The 23043-nt window shown below is 31.7% G+C and overlaps 3 protein-coding genes and 1 long non-coding RNA gene across 5 annotated transcripts; 2 read left to right on the top strand and 2 right to left on the bottom strand.

The window, feature by feature from the left end:
* The first annotated feature begins 334 nt into the window (after nucleotides 1–334).
* LOC123193328 (DNA replication complex GINS protein PSF2) lies at nucleotides 335–3668 on the top strand. Of its 2 annotated transcripts, XM_044606228.1 has the most exons (9): nucleotides 335–1134; nucleotides 1222–1270; nucleotides 1351–1425; nucleotides 1526–1640; nucleotides 1821–1920; nucleotides 2014–2044; nucleotides 2125–2214; nucleotides 2921–3088; nucleotides 3234–3668. In XM_044606228.1, the coding sequence occupies exons 2-9, from the start codon at nucleotides 1223–1225 to the stop codon at nucleotides 3252–3254; spliced, it is 648 nt and encodes a 215-aa protein (XP_044462163.1). In that variant the 5' UTR covers nucleotides 335–1134; nucleotide 1222; the 3' UTR covers nucleotides 3255–3668. The 2 variants fall into 2 exon arrangements, with proteins under 2 accessions (XP_044462163.1, XP_044462164.1); XM_044606229.1 differs by lacking the exon at nucleotides 1222–1270 and having other exon boundaries at nucleotides 336–1134.
* Nucleotides 3669–8252: 4584 nt separating this feature from the next.
* LOC123193327 lies at nucleotides 8253–10201 on the top strand. The gene is made up of 3 exons (XM_044606226.1): nucleotides 8253–8812; nucleotides 8986–9202; nucleotides 9323–10201. Exons 1-3 carry the CDS (start codon nucleotides 8531–8533, stop codon nucleotides 9811–9813), a joined length of 990 nt encoding a protein of 329 aa, XP_044462161.1. The 5' UTR covers nucleotides 8253–8530; the 3' UTR covers nucleotides 9814–10201.
* A 3243-nt stretch (nucleotides 10202–13444) lies between these two features.
* LOC123193326 lies at nucleotides 13445–14365 on the bottom strand. The gene is made up of 3 exons (XR_006497057.1): nucleotides 13983–14365; nucleotides 13741–13844; nucleotides 13445–13615 (listed from the first exon to the last, which is right to left on the bottom strand). It is a non-coding gene; the product is annotated as an uncharacterized LOC123193326 (long non-coding RNA).
* Nucleotides 14366–18911: 4546 nt separating this feature from the next.
* LOC123193325 lies at nucleotides 18912–20439 on the bottom strand. The gene is made up of 2 exons (XM_044606225.1): nucleotides 20019–20439; nucleotides 18912–19214 (listed from the first exon to the last, which is right to left on the bottom strand). Exons 1-2 carry the CDS (start codon nucleotides 20400–20402, stop codon nucleotides 19098–19100), a joined length of 501 nt encoding a protein of 166 aa, XP_044462160.1. The 5' UTR covers nucleotides 20403–20439; the 3' UTR covers nucleotides 18912–19097.
* Nucleotides 20440–23043: the final 2604 nt, after the last annotated feature.

Raw genomic sequence — 23043 nt, 5'->3', positions numbered from 1 at the left:
ATCAAATATGTAGAGGTTATATGAATGTGAAAAAGAAATTTAATTTTTTATACAAAATAATATTACAACCAAACTCAATAAATTTTAAAAATTTTCATTTTTATATTTTCAATCAAATTTTAAAATGGTAATTTTGAATTTAAGAAAATAAATTTATTATATTTAAGTATTTATAAAAATATGAACTTAAATTTTCTATTTTTTTGATATATTAAACTTATTTTATAACTTTAAAATGGATTTTAGAATCAAGTTCAAATAAAAAATGTTAGGGGGTTAGATGTTATTTGACACATGTGAGGGTTTTTAGTTCTTTTATCATATCGGATGCTATTTCTCTTGCCCTCTTTATTGAATGGCAGCTGGATTCCCAAGCGCCGTTGTTCTTTTGATTGCTAAAATACACTTTAGTCTTTCCTTTTGAATCGCTTTTCTCCTTCGCACCTTACTCTACCCTGGCTACACAGCACAGCCACCTAAATGCCATCATGAATGGAAGCGTAAGACATGTCAGTGGGAGTAGATTGCCTTTCTGGCATCAAGTCTCGAGTTTTTAATAGAACAGCCAATGGCTCAACCTTTCTTTCAACCTTGGATTGAACTCAATCTGCCTTGTTAACAAAGGAACTTCTCCCTTTGTTCTCAGTTAATCTTCCAGCTCTTCCATTCTTCCTCTCTTTATATATTCACCAAAGTTTCCATCGACGCCATTTGGATTTAGAATTTCAATTTGAAGGCTGGAAATTGATTAGGAGACTGAACACAAGTGAAGAAAATAATAGTTCTTATAGGAAATCGATGGAGAGATTGAACGGAAGACGCAGACAATAAAAAGATTTTTTTTTTTCAGGCTTTTAAACTTTCCAGGAGAAAGTTTAGGTTGGAGTTTCTGTCCATTTGTGAAAACTTGCAGAAAATTATATAAAGTTGGACAAATGTTATTTTGCAAAGTTCAAGGTAAAAAAGTGATATTCAGGCAAAAATATGTGGGAAATTTGCCATTCCATTTAAATCCGTCAATAGTCGCGGGTGGGAAAGTCTTCTGTGTACAGGGGGTAAAAATGGAAGACTGAAAAAATCATTCACTGCTTTTCCCGCCACGATATACACAGTAGGGTTTCTACTTTCAGTCAGGTAAACGCTTTCAAAATCCTCTGATAACCAAACTCCCACATTCGATTTTAGCTAAAGCTTTAGACCCTATCCGATTATACTTTCCAGGATGGCTGGTCAATCTGATTCTCCCATCTCTCTGTTCTCTCCAGAAGAGGTTTCAATTTCTATATTAATTTAATTCTTTTTTTAATTTATCCTATTTTTGCAATCAGTTTTTGGATTGTTGTTGAGCAGGTTGAGTTTATGGCGGAAGATGAATTAATGGAGATTGTGCCTAATTTGAGAATGGATTCTCTCAATTTCATCTGTGTATTTTCTGAGTTTCCCCTTCTTTGTCAAATTGAAGTTTTTATGCCATTGTTAACTTAGTTTATGATCAATTTTAATGGTCAACTTGTTTCAATGGCAGGGTGATTTTGGTCCCTTCTTCCCTCAAATACCCGTTAAAGTGCCACTGTGGCTAGCCGTGGCTTTGAAGAAGAGAGGAAAATGCACAATTCGGCCTCCTCAGTGGATGTCAGTCGGTGTGTTTTTATTTATTAATTTTTATACGTACTTTCTTACCATAAATTTTGTTTTCTGGTATAAAGTTGCTATTGAATTGTTCATCATTATTTAAAGTCAGTCTAAAATGTAAGAAATTAAAAATGAACACTAAATTCAATCTTTCTCTAATTTGTTATATTCTTTGCTATGTCGTGTAGAAAATTTAACACAAGTTTTGGAGGCTGAACGAGAAGATCAAGGGACATTTCAGGCTGTACCATTCCATTACATTGAGATATCCAGACTTCTTTTTGACCAGTAAGCATTAATGCATTTATTTTTTAATTTTAGTGTAAAATCATCTATTATATCAAACAATGTTGATGTGAACTGTAATTTTGTGGATGGTAGTGCACGTGAAGACATTCCTGACATATATATGGTTAGTTTCAAGGTTATTTATCTTTGTTTATTAAGGGATTTGATTTTTCTGGAAGACGTTGACATAATCTTTTTTCATAGGTGAGGTCCCTCATTGAAGACATCAGGGATGTACGGCTACATAAAGTTGAAACTAACTTGGAGAAATTTAGTGCTACATCTGCAGTGAAGGTAAGACTTTACATCTCTCTTCTCTTTTATGTTGATCATCAGGACTGTTATTTCTATGAGGAAGAAGGAAAAGGTTTGGATATGTTCATATAATCATGTCTAAATGTAATGCGTTTAAGAGGAAGAATATCTCTCCCTTGTTTAGTAGCCCGTGTGTATAAAACCTCTTAGTTCATTTTAGATGTAGGACTAAACCATTGGATCTAAATACAATTGCAAGGGATGACAGAGACTATCACACGACAAGATTTATGCGGTTTGGCAGTTCACATATGCCCACTGAGTGAGGTTCATCTGTAAATGAAACTTGGGGCATTGAAATTCTTTCAACCTATCTTTTCAATATGCAACTCAGTGTCTTGTTATCTCCTTAGATTGAATATATTGTCATTATGTTTGTGAATTTGGTGGAGCTAGCTTTCCTCTTATTAATGGAATCTGCCCATTGAGAAGCTGGATAGGCTAAAGCGATTATTTTGTTTAATACATACTTTTAAGTAGCAATGGTTGAATGGTTGAATGGTTGTGAGACATCGGTGCCAAAATATCAAAATAATTGTGTTGTGTAAATGACCCCTTTGTTGTGGCTTAAAAAATGTCTGTGGGAAACATGATTGCATTATTTATAGGAGGGATTTGGAACTGCAGTCATAATTTTCTACCTTTTAATTTGCAAGTTCCTGATCTTGTTGATATGTTATTGCAGATTGCTCATCTGTCTGCAATGGAAGTGAATGTAGTTCGTCCATTTGTTGTGAGAACCCTGCAGGCATTCTACAAGCATGATAATCCAGTAGTGATGGAAGATTTAGACAGTATATCTGACAGACAACCACAAGGAAGACAGCCACAAGTACCTAATAATGCAAGAAGGGTAAGTTCTTGCTCACTAACTTGGTTTCTTTATTTATTCACACAAAAAACTCTCTTTTTTTTCTGAATTTTACTGTTTAACTGTTTGAATGAAATTGTAAAGATTGTTAACCAGAATTGTCCTTTGACTAATCCTTGTTTTACAGCAACCTCTGAAGCGGCGATAAATGGTTCCTTATCTTTTGTAGTCTCCTTCCACCTCAATTGGGAGATTAGTTTCAGTTAGCTAGCTCAGAAGGCATCTCTGCACTTAAATGGTGCCAATAGACCTTTCTAATACCTGTGCCTTAATCATGTGGTTGCCAAATAGCAGTGGTTTTTTCATTGAACCGTCATCTAGTAATGTTATTGTACTAACACTTGAGTCCATAAGTTATTATCCTATATTTTGGTGTTGAGGTTACTCATCATCTTAAAAAGAAAGCCGTTGACTACTGACCAAAGTTGCAGCGGAATGAAGCATTGCCGAGTTGTTAAGTCAATGGCCATAGGTGTTTTTTACTCAAATTACTTAATTTGGTTATGTATCTCTTTTATCAACAAATCCTGGGTTTCTATGAAGAATTGAAGATTGATGTAAATGCTGTGATGTGTAGACATAGGATTTTATTCTATTTAGGTTACTGAATGACCATTGGGCGCAAAATTAGTGGCTTAATGTCTTATAGGGCTTAGACTATTATGGCCTGCGGATCCAGTTTTGGTCAATATAAGATGCTATAAAAGCTTCTTATGGATTGGGAAACAACGACTTTGTCAATTTAGCTATGAATAATTTTTGTCAAACAAAACTATTCCTCTTGAAGGCCCCTCATTACAGGAAACAGGGGACAAACAATTAAAATAATAGTTTCCCCTTCCCTCCATTTAATTGATTTTATTGAAAATAGTTAAACTAAAACCTCCAAAAGGAAGAAGAAAGTGGTCCACACACCATCTTCTTTTGTCTCGATCATATCACTTTGTGCCAAATGCCCTCTCTTTGCACCAGAATATCATGGAAGAGAATCCATCTTGTCTTTGAAAAATTATGGAGGACTCTGGATTTTGGCTAAATTGGCTGGTCGATAACATGCCTCATGTTCCATTCTGTAAAACCGCCCTTAGGTATGGGAATATTAAACTAGTGTTTGTTTGCACATGCCATGGGTCCTTTTATGACTCTTATGTTCATCTCTTCACCTCAATTTCAACTTAAATAAGGTGAAAAAGTTATTGATAATTTTCATATCTTGCAAAGCATATTCTAATATATCTAACACATTTATTGATATTTTTGGGGTTTACGTTTATATTAAACCTTTATTATCAAATTGGAGTATGAATTTTTTTAGACTTGATCAGGCTATAACACTAGAGATTACAAGAAGGATTGTTTCCGGTGTGAGAGGTACGAGTTTAAATTTTTTATTTTGATTTATATAATTATTAATCAGGGGTGGGAAAAACATTTAATAAAGTTTCGGGAGGCAAACATGTTTAACTTCAGTAAAGGTTATAAAATATATATATATTTTTGTAAGCTTACTTCCAAAAGTTGAAGTATTCATTGAGACCAACTTGACCGGAAAACAGTCTTATAGATTGTATGGCTTAATGGTCAATCTCATTGTGATTTTCCTGTAGAAATGGTCCATTTCGGAGGCCACAGCCTGGCGAACAGCGAACAGATCAGCTTCAATCTGTTTTAACTTGTTGATCAAGTTTTTAAAAAAAAAAGTATTTGCCATCACTTCACCCTTCAATTAATGGCTTCTACTAATTTCTTTCTTTTCCACGAGAAACCCCACCTAAGCTGTTATATTAGACTGAAATGGACCATATTAAATATGACTAATTATGAATTTAATGACTAACCCTATAATCATTAAATCACATAGATTATAAATTTGATTTTGATATATTATTAAAAAAAACTTTGACTTCTACTTTAACAAAGACTAGAAATTTCCACCTAAGTCGTTGAACAACATTTAAAATCAAATCTAAATCCTGATATTTTATAAGATGGTTATCAATAATTATGCCTTATTGATTTTATTATTTGACATTCTTTAAAGAAATGGCCTTTTGGAAACTGAAAACCATTATTGTTGCCTCATTGGGTTTGACTTTTAATTTAAATAACTGGTCTAAATAAATAAAAAAGTGCATGTGCATTTTGAATTAGAATAAGACTTTGAATTATTGTTGAGTTTGTTGATCCAAGTTATAGTTGTTTATTTTTTCAATGTGCTGACATGGGTTCAGAACCAGCATATGCCTTGCCGCTCAACCGCTTAAGTCACTCTACAAATTCAAAGCCAATACAATTTCAATCAATTTATTTATTATCTTTTTTTGACAAAAAATTGTTTTTTCGGTTCAACCAATCAAATAAAATAGATGAAAATCAAATCTAGTAATTAATTTTATAACTTGTATTGATAATTTTTTTATACAATCTGTTAACTTGATACAAAAAAAATTGGGTAGAGTTAAGTTTTTTTTATATAAATTTTATTTCAGATCAATCTGATAAGATTCAAAATTAAATTGAATAATATCAGAGTTTATATGAAAATAATCAGATATGACCTAAAATGACTCAAATATTTTGAAAAAATGTTATCTTAATAGAATTCATTATAGATAAATTATAAAAATGTTGAAAGATGATATTAAAAGCAATTGAAATCTTTGCAAATCGTATATAATTGTATCTTTATATAAGTATAATTACTTATTTTTTATTTGTATTTAACATCTGATTTTATTATTAAGTATGAAGAATATGATTTGATTAGTGAAATTATAAATGTATTTTAAAGGTTTTAGTATGTAATTTTTAAACTATTTGTAAATATAATAAAATGTTTTATTGTGTGTTTTATTAATAGTAGGTTAAGGTAATTTGATGAAAAAATTAAATAGTAAAAACATTTTGGAGAGTGAAAATAATATATAATTTTAAGTTAATTTAGGTCAAACTGGGTTAGGTTAAAAAAAATTCGATATTATTTTAATTCAGATCAAATTAAAGTTGAAAGTTTCTGATACAAAATTTGAACTGACAAGATACAAATACGATTCAATGATAGAAATTGTGATATCTATCTATAATTATTATAAGAAATAAGTCAAAAAGTTTAATTTGAAATATCATAGAAAAAGATTTTAACACAGATACTACCTGTATTGAACTGTATACACTACTAAGGTTAATTAATTTAACTGTTCAAAACATTTATCCTAAATCACATTAAACCGATGGACGGATTTGGGAAAACTCTTTTTCTATTCAAACTAACGGCAACGCAACTCTAGTCAGCATTATATCCTCCTATTATAATTTTTTTAATTAATAATGTTACATTCAAATAATTAATATTTTAATTTTTTATAAAAAAATTAATTAATACATACCAAACTAATATCATTTTAATAGATTTTAATATAATATAATATCATTTTAATTAATTTTAATTTAATATAATATCAAATCAAAATCAATTTGAATTCATCTAAATAATATAACTAAACTTGACTTCTTTTAAAGTGGGATATACCAAATTCAAATTGATCTTATCCGGTTTGAGCCAAACTTTGATCTTACCTAGAAAAGAGCTGCCTACTTGAGCTGCATTAATTTGTTGGCAGGAAAGGGTCAAAATCACTGAGATAAGGAAATGTTGGTTTCCTTACCCCGCAAAAAGTAGGCAAGACTAATTCAATTAGTTGTATCCCTGAACCACCAAAAATGGTCATGTGTCCATGAGTTGGCCCCAAGTGCCATGTGATTCATAAAACCATAATGTGGGTTGGTCTCCAGAAGTTGCCGTGCCCTAAATGGCCGACTGTCCTTTTAAATCACAAGAAAATGTGCTAACACTTCATTGAATTTGGAAATTCTTCGTATGTATAAACTTTCTAAAATATAATGTTTGAAAAAGTTTTATCTGCAACTTGAATACTCGTCATTGCATTTAGATGGCCACGTGTAGTCACTTATGCTCTGAAATGGCATATGGTTGGAAATTTGGAGTCACTAAATATTGGTTCATGTCCATTAATGAACGAAATCACTTAACATCTCTTATTCTCAAACTCGATTTTTTTAATAATTGATTTTAAATTTATTATAATATAAAACCATTGATAAATTCTATAAAAATCACAAATGATTCAAATTATTTCATACAAAAATTTAATTGAAAAATCGTTATTCAAAACTTATAAAATCTATTTAAATAGATAAATATCAATATTATAAATTAATAGCCTTTAAGAAATAACTTAATTGGTTAAAGTGTAAAATTCTTAATTATCCTCTCAAAAGAATAAGACTTTTAAATTATTTAATATAATTATACGGGAGCAATTATTGAACCCAAAGTTTTGGTATAATTCTTGGACCTGTAAATAGACAATTTTGTCAAAGTAATGTATTAATTAAATCTTTATAATCTCTCAGAAGTTCATCTATTTCTTATAAATGCTTTTAATTTTAGTTATTTTAATTAATTATTACGTCAAATATTAATATTAATGACTGATTCAGTTAAATCATGAAACAATTATGATTCGAAGTTCGTTTGGCGGTCAATCGTGAGATGATTATTGACCTTCGTTAGATCGAAGGGTCCCGTGTAGCTCACGTCAGCTTCCAATCCTAGGTGTTGCCGTTACTCGCTGACTTCCTATTTCCATGTACTCATGGTGACAGAACCGTCACCGTCACACCAATCTTATTTCTCCCTGTGAAATTCTTATTTTGACCTTATTAAAGTTTGTTACATTTGTTATTAATTTACACATGCTATTATTATTAATGCGGTTAATTAGTAATTTAATATTCGTTAATTGAGAGTTTTAAACTGAAAAGTGAAAATTCTTGTGACATAAATTGATAATTTAAGATATTCTGACTTGGAAATTTGACTAATTATAGATTATTAAAACCATCATAATCTAAAAATTTGCTCTTTTTTTAAAGTTTAATTTTGTTCCTCTCGACTGTGCACTTTCAAAATCCAAAAAAATAAATTGAACCTAAAAAAGACTGAAGAATAATTAACAATTTTCCGTCCAAATACATTTGTTCCTACCAATTAAAAACAAAACCTAATGAATCTTTGAGGGTATTATCGTCATTTCAATCCCTTACAATTCTTATATCAACTCGCCCGTCTTGTTGCAGTCACCTTTCATCCTCTGGGTTTTGCAGCAAGAAAATCATTGCATTTGTTCTTTCCCTTTGGATCGCAGCACGAACACCAGAAAAAAGACAAAACAAACAGAAAACATCGAAAACGTTTTCGCCAAAAAAAAAAGAAGTTGTATTAATCTTGAGCGTAAATGAAATCCGTACAGATTATTTTCTGAAAAACTCACAAAATTCAACAACTTCCTAACCAACTTTTTGTTTCGTTCGACGCCTGTACCGGATCGGGCGGAGGAGGTTATGCTATTGTTGTTGCGATCAGACGGTGGGGGAGAGAAGCTGGGGAATTGGCGAGGAGGAAACGGCGTCGGATTGACAATGGAATTGCTGTGCGCGACGAGGAACACTGGAGACCTATGGGCTCGGGGAATCGGAGGAGGTTTTAGCCATGAGAGCGAGCATGATTTGGCGCTCATGGTTAGCGATTTTCTTGAAAATGGAAGCGGGGGCACTGATTCTCGCTGTAGCAGCGACTCCGATTCCGGCTTCTCCGATCTCGCTCACCTCGCAGATAAAATTTCCGTAAGTTAAATTTTATTCAAGAAATTCCAATTTCGAAAAAATAGATATTTCAATTTCAATTTCGCGGATTTTAATTTGATTTTTGTATACATTTCTTTATTTAACCGTATGAAAAGAAGCTTAAGAATTAGGGTGCATAAAAATTGATTCCAATTTTGTAAATGAGATTACAGTTTTATAAGCATTCTGTGCCACGGTATGAGATAGACTTGATGTCGGTGGTTAATTCTCTCATATTATCGTTTAAAGAGACGGAGCTTCACGTTACCAAGTCAGGCCAATGTAACGGCAGTTGCATTAGGTCTTCACTGGTAAAGCTCTTGAGACTTTCCGGTTATGATGCTGCTGTGTGCTCGACGAGGTGGCAGGGCAGTGATAAGGTGCCAGGAGGTATATATGCTTCTGCAATTCTTTGTTACAATTTCTTTTGGTTGAATCATATGTTGGGTTGCGTTGAGATGATATAATTGAATTTTGAGTTGAATTTTTTTTTTTTTAATGGACGTGTAGGTGATCATCAATATATTGATGTGCTAAATTACAATAATACGGCGACTTCTGAGCGTTTGATAATTGATATCGACTTTCGAAGCCATTTTGAAATAGCTAGAGCTGTTGATTCTTATGATAGAATATTGAAATCCCTCCCAGTTGTGTATGTGGGGTCTTTGGTAAGGTTGAAACAGTTCCTTCAAGTTATGGTCGAGGCGACAAGATCTTCTTTGAATCAAAATTCAATGCCTCTTCCTCCATGGAGATCTCTCGCTTACTTGCAAGCCAAGTGGCAGTCCCCGCACCAGAGATTTTATGAACCAGATGAGCAGAATATCAATGACAACTGCTCGTTTGATTATACACAGTGCAGAGGACACTTAAAAAGGCTGCAGTCTTCTCTGCATTCTGAAATTGATACAGAGCGATTTTTGAAGCCAATAAACAGTGATAATAACTGGAGGTTGAAAATTGAGAGGCATCGGCATTCCTTGTTGAGACCCCTTTGAGAGATATAAATTTTGACCGTGGAAATGCAAGTTCCTTGTGAGAGTGTAATTCTATTGCGGCTTTCTTTCTTTCCAGTGATTTGTTTTCAACATATTGAATAATTGAGAACCAGCGCAAATTGAAGGTTCAGATGAGCAGACACTGCTAACAATATCAAGCAGTATGTTATCTTTCATTATTTCTTTTTGTGTTTCCAATAATTTTCCGGAGCTGCATATGCATTTTCTTTATGCCAAATTGAATCTACAGTAAACCAACTAGTTGGGTTGGTGCCACTGTTAGCGAATTGTTCACTAGATTTTTTCTGGGTTTTGCGTTTTTAATGTCATCTTGAATGTATTCCTCGCCCGTTATTATATGGGTTTTGGAAAGTTTTGCAATTATAATATTTAAAATGTTTCCGCCATTATTGATGAACTGAATTCTGTATTTCTTTTCTATATATTAAAAAAATGCAATTTATTCTTACATTGGCAATTTTAGGTTGTTTGAATGGACGGTAGTCCTTCATTTTGAATAGTCAATGGCTGATTCTTCTATTGTGCCTTTTATTTTGTGAAGAATATATTTACCCATATGCTAAACGATGGGTTTTGACCTTAGATAGCAGGCTGAGTGCATGCCAAGTCTTTTTAGCTGTCAAATTTGATTTTATGGATTTGATCAAAGGGATCCGTTGGGTGTATTATTTAGGATGTCACTGTTATGGCGAATGCCAGTTTCTACCTTTACAAGCATGTGAAATAACCTTAATACTAACAAGATATAATTTGTTTCCAGTTAGCTTTTTTTTGTTTGCAAGCCTACCTGAGCATATTTATTTCAGGCCTCTGTTGCATTATTGGCAATGATTGTAAGAAAAAAAAAATCCGAACATTCTTACACCAATGGGAAATATATCAAAGATCAGACTAGACCAAACACAAGACTTAAAATTAGTAGAATAATTGCATACATAAGTGAGGAATAAACAAAATGAAGTTTTTAAGCTTCAACTTATTATTTGAGAGTCCACGTTAAGTAAAGGAAAAATTAGACGTAGGGATGAATCAGCTAGAGTTTCACTCTTAGAAACCATTAGAAAGAGTAACAAGTTGACAAATATATTGGTTGTCATTGGGACTAAGGTGGAGAATAGGGTCTTTATTGTGGCTTCGCCTTGGAGGCATGCTTAGGCAGCTAAGGATGCTAATATGCTCAGTTAGGAAAGAGCATGGATGAAAGGGCTCGAAGCCACAAATAAAGTTTGTGAGGAAGTTCTTGAAGAATCTACTTCTCAAAAGGTCTTAGGGAAGTCTGTGATCCTTCTCTAGGCCGTGAGGTGCTTGATGCTCAGTCGACCTTCAAGTGTGTTTAACCACTTTCTCTAGAAAGGCATGATAGGCATACAAGTGGTCACACATATTCAACCTTCGGGTTTGATAGTTGGCATTTCCTAACCTATCGAAGTCATATATAGGTTTAATTTTTGGGTGAATTAAGCACACAATATTTTTCCAAGAAGAGATAACCTCTCTATGTTTAAAGATGGTATATGTGGATCACCACTCTAGTTCTCGGGCTTGGCAATCAGGGTTGCCTTGCCCTTTGGGGTCAATTAGAGCATCAACGTGTAATAGCATTGAGCAGATAATATTTTCTTAATTTCGAGAGATGGTTATAAGATCATCAATCATAAACAGTGAAAATACAAAGAATGATGGTGTATATCATGAATAAATCAAACACCAAAAGATTTATTCCCACCCAAGGTATAGTGAAATCTTAAACTCTTGCCCTTCAATAATAAAAAACCTAAATACTCATCCATAATTAAATTTTTATCAAAAATTTTAGTTAGTGTTAAAAATAAAACTGTTATTTATTAAAAAAATTTAAAAATTAAAGTTTTATTATATTTTCTTCTTTAGGTTTAAAAATCTTACAATTTCTTCCCAATCCAAAGTTTCAAAACTGACAAATACCCCTAGGGTTTGTTCCTCTTCTCTCCTACATCAATTCACCGTCTCTGGCCATCAATTGTCCTCTGTTCTCCCTCCTATCTTATCTGTCATATCTGATCACTCTCCCTTCCCTCTTTGGTCGCCTTTGGCCTAGACGAAGACGATTCCGTCTTAGTCTTAGCTAAAGACGGTCAAAGAGGGAAGAGAGAGTGAATAGAGGGAGAGAGGAAGGTTGACGGCCAGAGATAGCAAATCAACACTGAAGAGAAGAGGAACAAACCCTATAGGGTATTTGTCAATTTTAAAACTTTGGGTTGGAAGAAAATTATAAGTTTTTTAAACCTAAAGAGAAAAATGTGATAAAACTTTAAATTTTTTAATAAATGATAATTTCATCCTTAATATTAATTGAGATTTTTGATAAAAAATTGGTTATAAGTAAATATTTGAGTTTTGAAAAGTTAAAAGATGAGAATTTAAGATTTTACTATATCATAAGTGGAAAGAAGTCTACTGGCCTAAATCAAAGTATAAGTGCTTCTGCAAAAGTGATATCACTAAACTTAATCTCATCACTAAATTTGTAGGTAAGTAGGATTAATACAAACAAAATCTAATTGGAGTTACGTTATCAGCAATTAAAGATTCCCAAATGGGAACAAATTATGTAACCGTTACTTCTTATACATGGTTACAATTTCGATGCCAATTTCTAAATTACCTTCCATATATGATATATATCGTTTTATAGATATATTTGGTAAACTGATGGTTATAAGTTTATAAATTTACACTACAAAAATAATTAATATTAAGGAAAGAAAAATATTAAAGAAATAAATATTTGATAAGTATTATTTTTATAATTTTAGTAACTAATTATTTATATCATTAAAACTAAATAAATTTATAATTTTAATAAAGAAAATTGGTTGTTAAAAGTCCGTTTTTCATCATTAAAAAGTTTTAACAATGAAAAAAATTCAATCATCACTCATTGTTATTATAAGAATCAACATTGAACATCACCCTATAATTGTACATGTTATCATAGCAAAACATAAACATATTTTAGTTTAGGCATTTGTTTGTATAATCTTAGGTTTGTCTATTTAATCAGGACCTGATCTTACTAGTCCATATCAATCGAAGTTGAATCATGAGCCTATTAATGAAGCAACAACTTACACCAAAAAGAGGACATAAACTTGAGAGTTTTGGCCAATTTGAAAAATCATTTGTTGTAGTTGAAAAAACTATGAAAGAGGTGGGGGAGAAGCAAAAGAAAGAGAAAAAGGTGGTGAAGAGGAAAGGAGGAGAAGAAGAAAAGGAAATGGCGGAAAAGAAGAAAATGGAGAAAGAGAGTAGGGGCAATATCATATTTCGTTAATGGTGTTAGGTTTTGATTGGAAAAATATGATTCATTCATTCATGAGTGATATTGTTAACGGTTAGATATTCATTATTTTTAATTGATATTGTTAATAGTTAAATATTTATTATTTTCAGATGATACTATTAACGGTTAGATATTCGTTATTCAGTTTGATGAAACAATAATTCCTCATCCTTGAACTAAATAACACTTCTGCAAGGGCAATTGTTTGGATTCAATGATGCATGTAAAGAGGATTTCTTTGATGATATTCAATTATTTGCCACTAAATTTGTCCACGAAATAGAAGGATTGTTCAAATGCATTCCATTAAATCTAGAAAGAGTCTGTCCTTATTTTATTTATTACATGTAGATTCTCTCAAAGAGCTATGTCAGAAAAGAAAACACCCAAACCCAACTGATAATTTTTCTCTTGTTCTCTTCCTCAGACCCAGTTCTCTTCCTGGTTATAGGCTTTAACCTGCAAGTTGCCAAAGAAATATGGAATTTAAAACACTTGTCTTTGACGCATCCAAAAGATAGGTAGAAGTACAAGATACCAAATAAAATACCTTAAGTAACTGGAAACATGAAAGTAATTTTTACCTTCATTTTTAAGACTTATCGAGAAGCACCAAGCCAGATTGTTCCCATGCATGAGTGACCTCATTTTGGCTGTGGTACATACGTCCTTCTGGATCATAATAGTACTGCAACACAAATCATTGATAAAAGACACAATAGATCCAAGAAATTAAGGTAAGTATGATGTGAAGGATGCGTATTTTATAGATTTAAATAAATAAGATTCTAAATATTCATACTTAACAAAAGTTTTGCATACATACTCTATAGATCCTTCCGGATTCCATGTGTCGCTCCTCGGCGACCCATCCAGGCAACAGCCAGCTATAGCCAGGGAAAGTATTGTCCAGCAGCACACACTTGGTGCCTTCCCTTATTGCCCTTCCTCGCCTCCTGCATTTCAGAGTCTCTATTGTGGCTATTGTGGCTGCTGATAGTCTTCCACTTCCATCAAAGTTCCTCTTGCTTTGCTGACCCTGACGATTGTGGGAATGCTCCATGGTTGCTCACTCTGCCCAGTCAAGACTTTAATGTTTTAGCAAATACTAAACAGTTCATTCCCCTTTTATTTCCTAGTATAAGTTGGCCATTTCCTCTCAAGCCTGTTATATTTTCTCCTCTTATCCTTCTCGGTTTTCTAATTTCTCTTATGCCCCTATAATTGATGAATTGTCACTTAGGCCCATGACATGATTAAGATTGTCCATGTATTTCATTCATGAATCTTGGGTGATTAAAACCTTTTTTTTATATTAATTGTTAATTATATAAATTTAAAAGACTTCTCCTTTGTTAAACATGATTTATATTGTAATTAACTACTTTAGAAATTAATTCTTGGAAATAAGGCATTTGGAAAACCATACAAGTGAAAAATACTTTAATCATCCATAATAAACAGTGGAAATAAAAAAGAATTGTCAAAGAGTGATGGTGTATATATAAAAAAATCTAAATATGGGGGCTTCTGAAAAGTGAAATTAAAATTTAATTTCATTACTAAATTTGGGGTTACTTACAAACAAAATCTAATTGGAGTCACGCTGGCAACAATTCTAGATTTCTGAGTGGGTACAGGCACGTTATTGTAACTGTTGCTTCTCATGAATGGTAGCAATTTCAATGCCAAGTTCTGAACTACCTTCCATGTATAATATTATCCTTTTATGGAAACATCTGGTAACAGACGTTTAAATGATCATGAATTTATCCCTCCGGGCTTAGGATTGGATTCGAACCGAATTTATTTAAATTTGAGCTTAAATTTAATTCAAACAAACTTAAAATGAGCCAACTCTATACGAGCGTAAGCTCTAACTTGAGCTACTCGTCAAATTTTCTAATTAAAAATTTTGATACAAAATGAGGTTGTTTTGATCAATATATATTAAAACGACATCATTTTAATAACAAAAAACAAATCAAACTGAATTTAAATCGAGTTTGAACTTAACTTTTACGAGTTCGAACTTAACTATATATAAACCGAATTAAACTCAAATTCGATTTAGTTTGAATCTAACCCTATCTAGATTCATATCTATAACTAGATTTAAATTTTTGTTATTTTTATAAGTTTTGATTTAAATTATTTTAAAAAATAATTATAATATTTGATTTGATCTATTTCGTATCTACCCAACTTGTTTGTTTGACAGATTTAATAATAAATAAACTAATTAAATTCTAAAAATTCCTCAGCCCAAATCTAATATTTGACTTTTACAATTTTTATAGCTAAGATTGAGTTACAATATATTTTTATATTGCTAATATATATTTTTTTAATAAATATTAAATCCCTCATACAAAATCTATAATCAATAATGTGAAATTGCAAGTTCAAATACTAGGAATATGGTCACAATATTGTTAATTGTTATTAAGGTTAATGTATTTATACTCATATTCACTGCTAGACAAATTATATATTGAGAAAATACAAAAGAGATATTAAATATATGTGTATATCTTATATTATTTGGGGATGTTAATTTGTGATTAATTAAATAATTTATGAATTCTTTAAACTGTCATAACTTGTTTTAATTTGTAAAGTCTAGAAAAAAAATAAAAATATCAAAGTAATTTTTACCTTCATTTTTATTACTTTTCGAGAACCACCAAGCAAGATTTTTCCCATGCATGAATGGCCTCATGTTGGCTATAGTACATACGTACTCTATTAGAATCTAAGTGTAAGATATGAGATTTAGATCCTATATTAGAAAGTATAAACTTTTAATATGGAATTTATATGATTTTGAACTCTTCAATCTCAATGATTAACTTTTAAGGTATAATTCTACTAAAGTTTATATCATTTGATAACAGAGTCACTATCACGTCTTTCAGCTGCATTGCAATGTTTGTCTGAAACTAACAAGGAGTTAGTGCACAACACGCTCATGTGGGCTATCATTCTTCTATATCATAGTATATCATAGTAGTACTCGCAACACAAAGTTGATTTATGGTTTTTGTTAGGCCAAACGACTATTTCCCACCCAAGGTTTAGCGTTTTCTCAAAAGTCCCCCCTTTAACTATGGAAACATCAAATACCCACCCATGGCCGGTTAGATTTAACCAAACCCTAACGCCTGAAAATTTTATCTCCTTTTGCCCCCCTAAACTTTAAAAACTGAAATTTTCCCCCCGCCTAAGTTTTAAAAAATGGCAGTTTCACCCTAGGGTTTGGTTTTGAAATCTCCGGCGACCTCTCCGGCTCCGTTGCCGACGACCGCTCCCTCCCGAAGCAACCTCTCATTCCGGCGATCTCTTTCCTCCCATTTGGAGGTCTGATCAACGCCCGGAGACGCCGTGGGAGACGAAGACGACGCTGTCGTCTTCGTCTGGAAAGACGATCGTCTTCCCAGAAGAAGACCTCTGGGAAGACGAAGTTCTTCGTCTCCCACGGCGTCTCCAGGCGCCGATCGGACCTCCAAATGGGAGGAAAGAGATCGCCGGAAGGAGAGGTTGCTTCGGGAGGGAGCAGCCGTCGGCAACGGAGCCGGAGAGGTCGCCGGAGATTTCAAAACCAAACCCTAGGGTGAAATTGCCATTTTTTAAAACTTAGGCAGGGGAAAAATTTCAGTTTTTAAAGTTTAGGGGGGCAAAAGGAGATAAAATTTTCAGGCGTTAGGGTTTGGTTAAATCTAATCGGCCATGGGTGGGTATTTGATGTTTCCATAGTTAAAGGGGGGACTTTTGAGAAAACGCTAAACCTTGGGTGGGAAATAGTCGTTTGGCCTTTTCGTTATATCATTGACAAAAGACACAATAAATCCAAGAAATTAAGATACGTGTGTTGTGTAGGATGCATACTTTATAGTTTTAACTCTAATAAACAAGATTCTAAATATTCATACTTAACAAATATTTTGCATACTTACGCTATAGATCCTGCCAGATTCCATGTGTCGCTCCTCGGCGACCCATCCAGGCAACAGCCAGCTATAGCCAGGGAAAGTATTGTCCAGCAGCACACACTTGGTCCCTTCCTTTATTGCCCTTCCTCGCCGCCGGCATTTCAGATTTTCTATTGTGGCTCTTGTGGCTGCTGACAGTTTCCCACTTCCATCAAAGTTTCTCTTGCTCTGCTCACCCTGACGATCGTGGGAATGTTCCATGGCTGCTCACTATGCCCCCTCAAGACACAGATTTTAATGCTTTAGCAAATACTAAACACTTCATTTCCCATTTATTTCCTTGTATATATTGTCTATTTCCTCTCAAGCCCGTTATGCTTTCTCCTCTTATCCTTCTGGGTTTTCTCATTTCTCTTATGCCCCTGAAATTTATGAATTGTTAATTCTTGCCCATGATTATATTGTAGTTCTTGGAAATAAGGCATTTGGAAAATTATTCAAATGAAAAATACTTTGATCATCAATCATAATCAGTGGAAAATAACAAAGAGTGGTTGTGTGTATATAAATAAAGTAAAATATGGGTGCTTATGCAAAAGTCAAATTAAAATTTAACTTCATTGCTAAATTTGGAGGTAATTAGGAGTAATACAAACAAAATCTAATTGGAGTTGCATTGTCAGCAATTCTAGATTCCCGTATGGGTACAGATAATGTAATGTAACCGTTGCTTCTCATAAATGGTTACAATTTCAATGTCAATATTATCCTTTTATAGATGGCAAAAATATTTATTTCCGTTCAAAGTTGGTTGAAATAATAAAATTTTATTTATTAAGTTTAAAAAACTCAAATATTCATATTTTTGTTAGAATTCAACAAACGGTAAAAATATTATTTAGTTTAAAAAAATATTAAAATAATTAAAAATTTATTACATTTTTCCTTAGGTAATAACAACCTTCCAGAGATGACGACGACCACTAGAAGTGATGACACTTTTAAAACCCTAAAAAGAAAATTATCGTTTTTCAGATTTTATACAAGAAAAAATTTTTAGATTTTAAAATTAAAAGACGAGAGAAACTATGGTAAGTTTTTTTTTTTTAAATTTTATTTTTAACTTTAATAATAAATCCTAATAAAAATATGAGTATTTGAATTTTTTTAATTTAATAAATAAAATATTGTCATTTTAATAAACATTGGGTGGAAATAAGTCTTTTCACCTTTATAGATACATCTAGGAAACTAAGGATCATAAGTTTTTGAATTTACCCATTTGGATTCGTATCCATAACTAGAAAATTAAACAGAGATTTGATATATGTTCACAGGCTTAGCTCTTGTATGAGAGTGTGATTATTTTTTCAAAGCGAAACATGTGTTAAAAATGGTTAACAAAACACGGGTAACCCTGGTTTCACCTGCACCCATAGTTCCGGGTAAAGTTTGTATTTTCATTGCTCGATTAAATTCTATTAGTCTTCGGTCCAAATTTAATACATTTTTTTTGCTAATATATGTTTTTTTTTTTTAAATAAAGATTAAATCCCTAACAAAAAAATTATGTTATTCTAGGAATAGGTCACAATATTTATGATTATATTAAGGTTATTCTATACATTTATAATCATATTCGATAGGCAAGCATATATACTAATTTGTAATAAATTATGATTTATTTTATTTTTTGAATTAATTTGGACAAATCCACAGCCTGCATTGACAATAAATCAATCTTTTAAAAAAAATAATAATAATATATGTTTGAGAAGATTAAAGAAGAAGAAGAAACCATCGAGATATGATTAAAATCCTCAAACCCAAAGATTAAACCATCCATTTATTTTATAAATATATGAAATATTTATAGTCTCAATTCATTTCAGATAAGCAAAACAACATCATCATGTCCATAATTATTCTATGAAATTAAACCATCAGTCTGATACCAGAAAATTTCTGAAACCCAACATTTTCTTGTTTTCCAACAAGACAAGAGCTTTTCACCTTGCTTTGGTTGCCTTTTGACTTGCTGAAGAGTATAAAAAGTCTTGTTCAGTACAGAATCTTGAAACTTGTTGCTTAGACCTGTATTGCCTTCCCAAAGGATCATAATAAACCTGCAAAATCTTAACATCTCGTTCATCTAGCTCTTCTAATTTTATGATGAAAATACCATTAAACATCCAGTTAGACTTACAAAAATCCTCAAGATATCTAACTACTTCTCAATGATTGCCATCTCTAAGCCCAAATATGATTCAAAACATACATACATACATACATATAAATATAGAGGAATTTATGTTATTCAGTCTAATTTGAATGACGAACATTTAACCATTAACAATATCAACTAAAATAACAAATATTTAATTGTTAATGTATTAACTGAGAAGAATTTATGTTGGAATACCCATTTTCATATATGCAATCACTATAATTAATAAAAAGAATTTGACAATAAAAAATAAATGTAAAATAAAATGTATGTTCATTAATTTAGTTGATATAATTAATCGTTAAATGACCGTTATTTTAATTGATTTGTTAACTGTTAAATGTTCGTTATTTTAGTTGATATTGTTAACGGTTAAATATTCTATTTTAGTTAATATTGTTAACGGTTAAATATTCGTTATCCAAATTCGGCCAAATAACTATTTTCCACCTTTGAGGTCTAATGGAATGACAGATCTCAGCCTTAAACTAAATAATACTTGTGTAACGGCAATCATTTGGCCTTGCCTGGAAAATATTAAGTTGGCCTAGAAAATTTAACCGGAAAAGTAATACAAATAACAAATCAATCAACTATAGAAAAATAAATCTTAGCAAACCAAAGTAAATTGAAGAAATAAATAATCAGAGCAGTCAATTAAGCAAAATATATAAATTAAGATTGTAGTAAATTAAAGTCCTACCCAATAGTGAGTATTAACGTCAGGAAGAATCCTTTTCTCAGCAATCCAGCCATCAAGAAGCCACTCAAAGCCAGGAGAGCATTTGTCACAGAAAATAGAGGTCATTCTACCAAAATGTTTCCCCCTCTTTGCCCTACGTTTTATTTCATTCAATGTTGAAATGGTTTCAGGCGAGAGTCTTTGCTCATGTCCAATAATTGCACCATCACGTACTGATATTTGAACTTGAACATCTTCTGCAATGGCATAGTAAGCATGACCCTGTGGCAAAGTTGGCAGGGATTGCTCTCTGATTGGCTGTCTCCGACGCCGCCTGTTTCTTCTGTTGTAATTGGATGGACCAGGTGCATTGGTTGCCCGGATCAGGTTGGCTTTGTAAGACATTCTTAGGGTAAAGATGATTTGAACTGAAGATGGTTTTTGGAGGCCACTACATACATATATATATGTATGTATGTATGTATGTATGTATATGTATATGTATATGTATATGTTGTCACTTGGCCACTATATTGCATATGTTTAATTTGACGTTTTACCATAACACCCCTCCCTTTTTCATTATATTTGACTATCGTATGCCTTGCAATTACAGTAATTTTGATATAATTACCTGACAAGTTTAGTTAAAGAAATATGCATGCATGTCTAACATCTTTACTAGACATTTAATGTAAAACAAAATTTACCAGCTTTTTAGGTTTGCCATTATCTTAACAAAACGGGAATCAAACTTGCCTATTAACCACTTGGGTATTTTCTCACAGTGGAGAATTTTGAACAAAATGACAACATTTGATGCCTTATTGATAATTTTTTTGTAACTGAGCCCTTGTTTTCGAAATTTGACAATCTTCTAGGGCAAAACTGCAATAGGGGTTTAATATTATTATGAACTTTATTTCCTCTGTTAAATGGGTTTGGATGGAGGTGGTTTTGATTGCATCAGATTTACAATTATTAATATGGAATCTATCTGGTCATTAAAAGAGGGGGGAAAAGCCATAAATTTTAGCCTAAAAGAGGCTAACATTACTAAATATTAATCCTTTATATATATTAGAGAGTATTAATTGTATTCCAAATAAGGAAATAATATAAATCTAGTCTAACAAATTTTTTCTTTCAATGGAAATAAAATTTAAAAAGAAAAAAAACAATAATGTTCCACTTTACAAATTTGGGAATTAACCTTTAATTTGTATTCTAACAAATTTTACATGTGATTTTTTTTTTTTGTATTAAATATTTACAAAAGGAGATATCATATTTCCAAACAAAATGAAGTTTAGTAATACCAATTTTTCAATGACGGTATGCTTTCTTGCGGATAAAATTTGATAGAATTTTACAAGATTATTTGGTAGGTTAAAAAACCTTTTTTTTTGTTAACCTAAAACCTCACCCATATTGGTTGAACAAGTAAACCTTTGAATATAATGACCAGACTCACAAATACTACACCAATTTAGTCAAACTTTCATAAATATAATAGAAGATTTTTATTATAATCTTAATAAATATACAAATGATATGTTATTTATATATATTTCCTACAAGATTATATTAATTTGCTAAAAGATATTAATTTGTTAAGTTAGTGCAATAATATATACATAGATTATTTAGAAGCTCAAGCATCAACTAAATGTATTATAATATGATTTAATGATTTAAATTATTACAACAGGAGGAGTTTTTATATATATATTATATTTTTATGTTTGAAATAAAGGCCAAATGACTATATTCCACCCGAGCCGTAATAAAACAACAAATTTTTGTGCTTTAATCTAAAAGAGAAAAACAAAATTATATCGAATTTTCTTTTTAGCATCATAAGCAAGTCACAACTAAAAGTTTCAATTTTTTTTTTTTAAGCAGAACTAATTGTTAAAATGCAGGACCTCAAAATCTTGGGTCCAAATGATTCAGCTTTAGGAGAATTTCCAGTCTTGTTTACAAACTGATGAAAGATGTTATTTTATACATAGACGTGAAGTACCCCCTAATTTAAAAAAATGACCCAACTGACCAAACAATGATTATATACACTTTGTCTCTAACAAAGACAACCAAGGAGGGAGGGTAGAGAATATAGTCAGAGACAGTGAATTTTCTCGTTTATAATAATTAAAAATTTTATAAAAAAAATTATTATTTTTTAAATTTTGAATAGAAATAAATTTTTAAAATTTTAAATTAAGGAGGAAAAATGTGATTATATTTTATTTTTTTAATATTTTTAAATAAATAATTTTTTATCCTTAATTATAATTAAAAATTTCAACAAAATAATCGATATTTAGACTTTTATAGTTTTATAAGAGTTTGAAAATAAACTAAACCTTATAAGAAAATAAGTCTTTCGGCCTTTCTATAACGGGTGAACTTAGGGAAAAGTGGAGTGTATTTAGAAGCTAGTCCTCATCATGTGTTTTACAGGTGAAACGTTTTCTAGTTGAAGACTTATCTTGTATTGAAAAGAGCTGAAGATAACAAAACTAATGAGACTGAAAACATTTGCCCACCGAAGGTTTGGTCCAAAACAATTGTTCATCTTCTATGCTAGTCCAATCGTCTTTCCCACTCAAATAAGAACAAATAGAATCACAAAATCTCCTCTTACCTTTCAATTTTTTTCTTTCCTCTCTTTGACACCCACATAATTCTAAACTATATATAACCTCCTCTCCCCCAACCCTGTAAGTTTTGTTGCTCCCAAATCTACTGGTAATCGAACAAAAGCTAACTCTTAAATCTGTCGATAATCGAACAGAAGCTGACATTGATCATAGTCGTAATCATCACATGAACAATAAAAGTTCACTCATCCTCTAATTATTTGTATGGGACAAAAATAATGGTATGTTAAGAAGATATATATTTTATATATTTTGTAATGTGAATTTGAAGACCATTAACTAGTTACCAATTCAATGAAATGTAAAAATCAAAAAGGCCAAAGGACTTATTCCCTCCCCAAAGTATGTTGTTTTACTAAATTTTTTCTTGTTAATTTTGA

Source organism: Mangifera indica, chromosome 12 (assembly GCF_011075055.1).
Source record: "Mangifera indica cultivar Alphonso chromosome 12, CATAS_Mindica_2.1, whole genome shotgun sequence".
In the NCBI taxonomy this organism is placed as follows: domain Eukaryota; kingdom Viridiplantae; phylum Streptophyta; class Magnoliopsida; order Sapindales; family Anacardiaceae; genus Mangifera; species Mangifera indica.
This window is presented reverse-complemented; position numbering and strand designations above follow the sequence as displayed.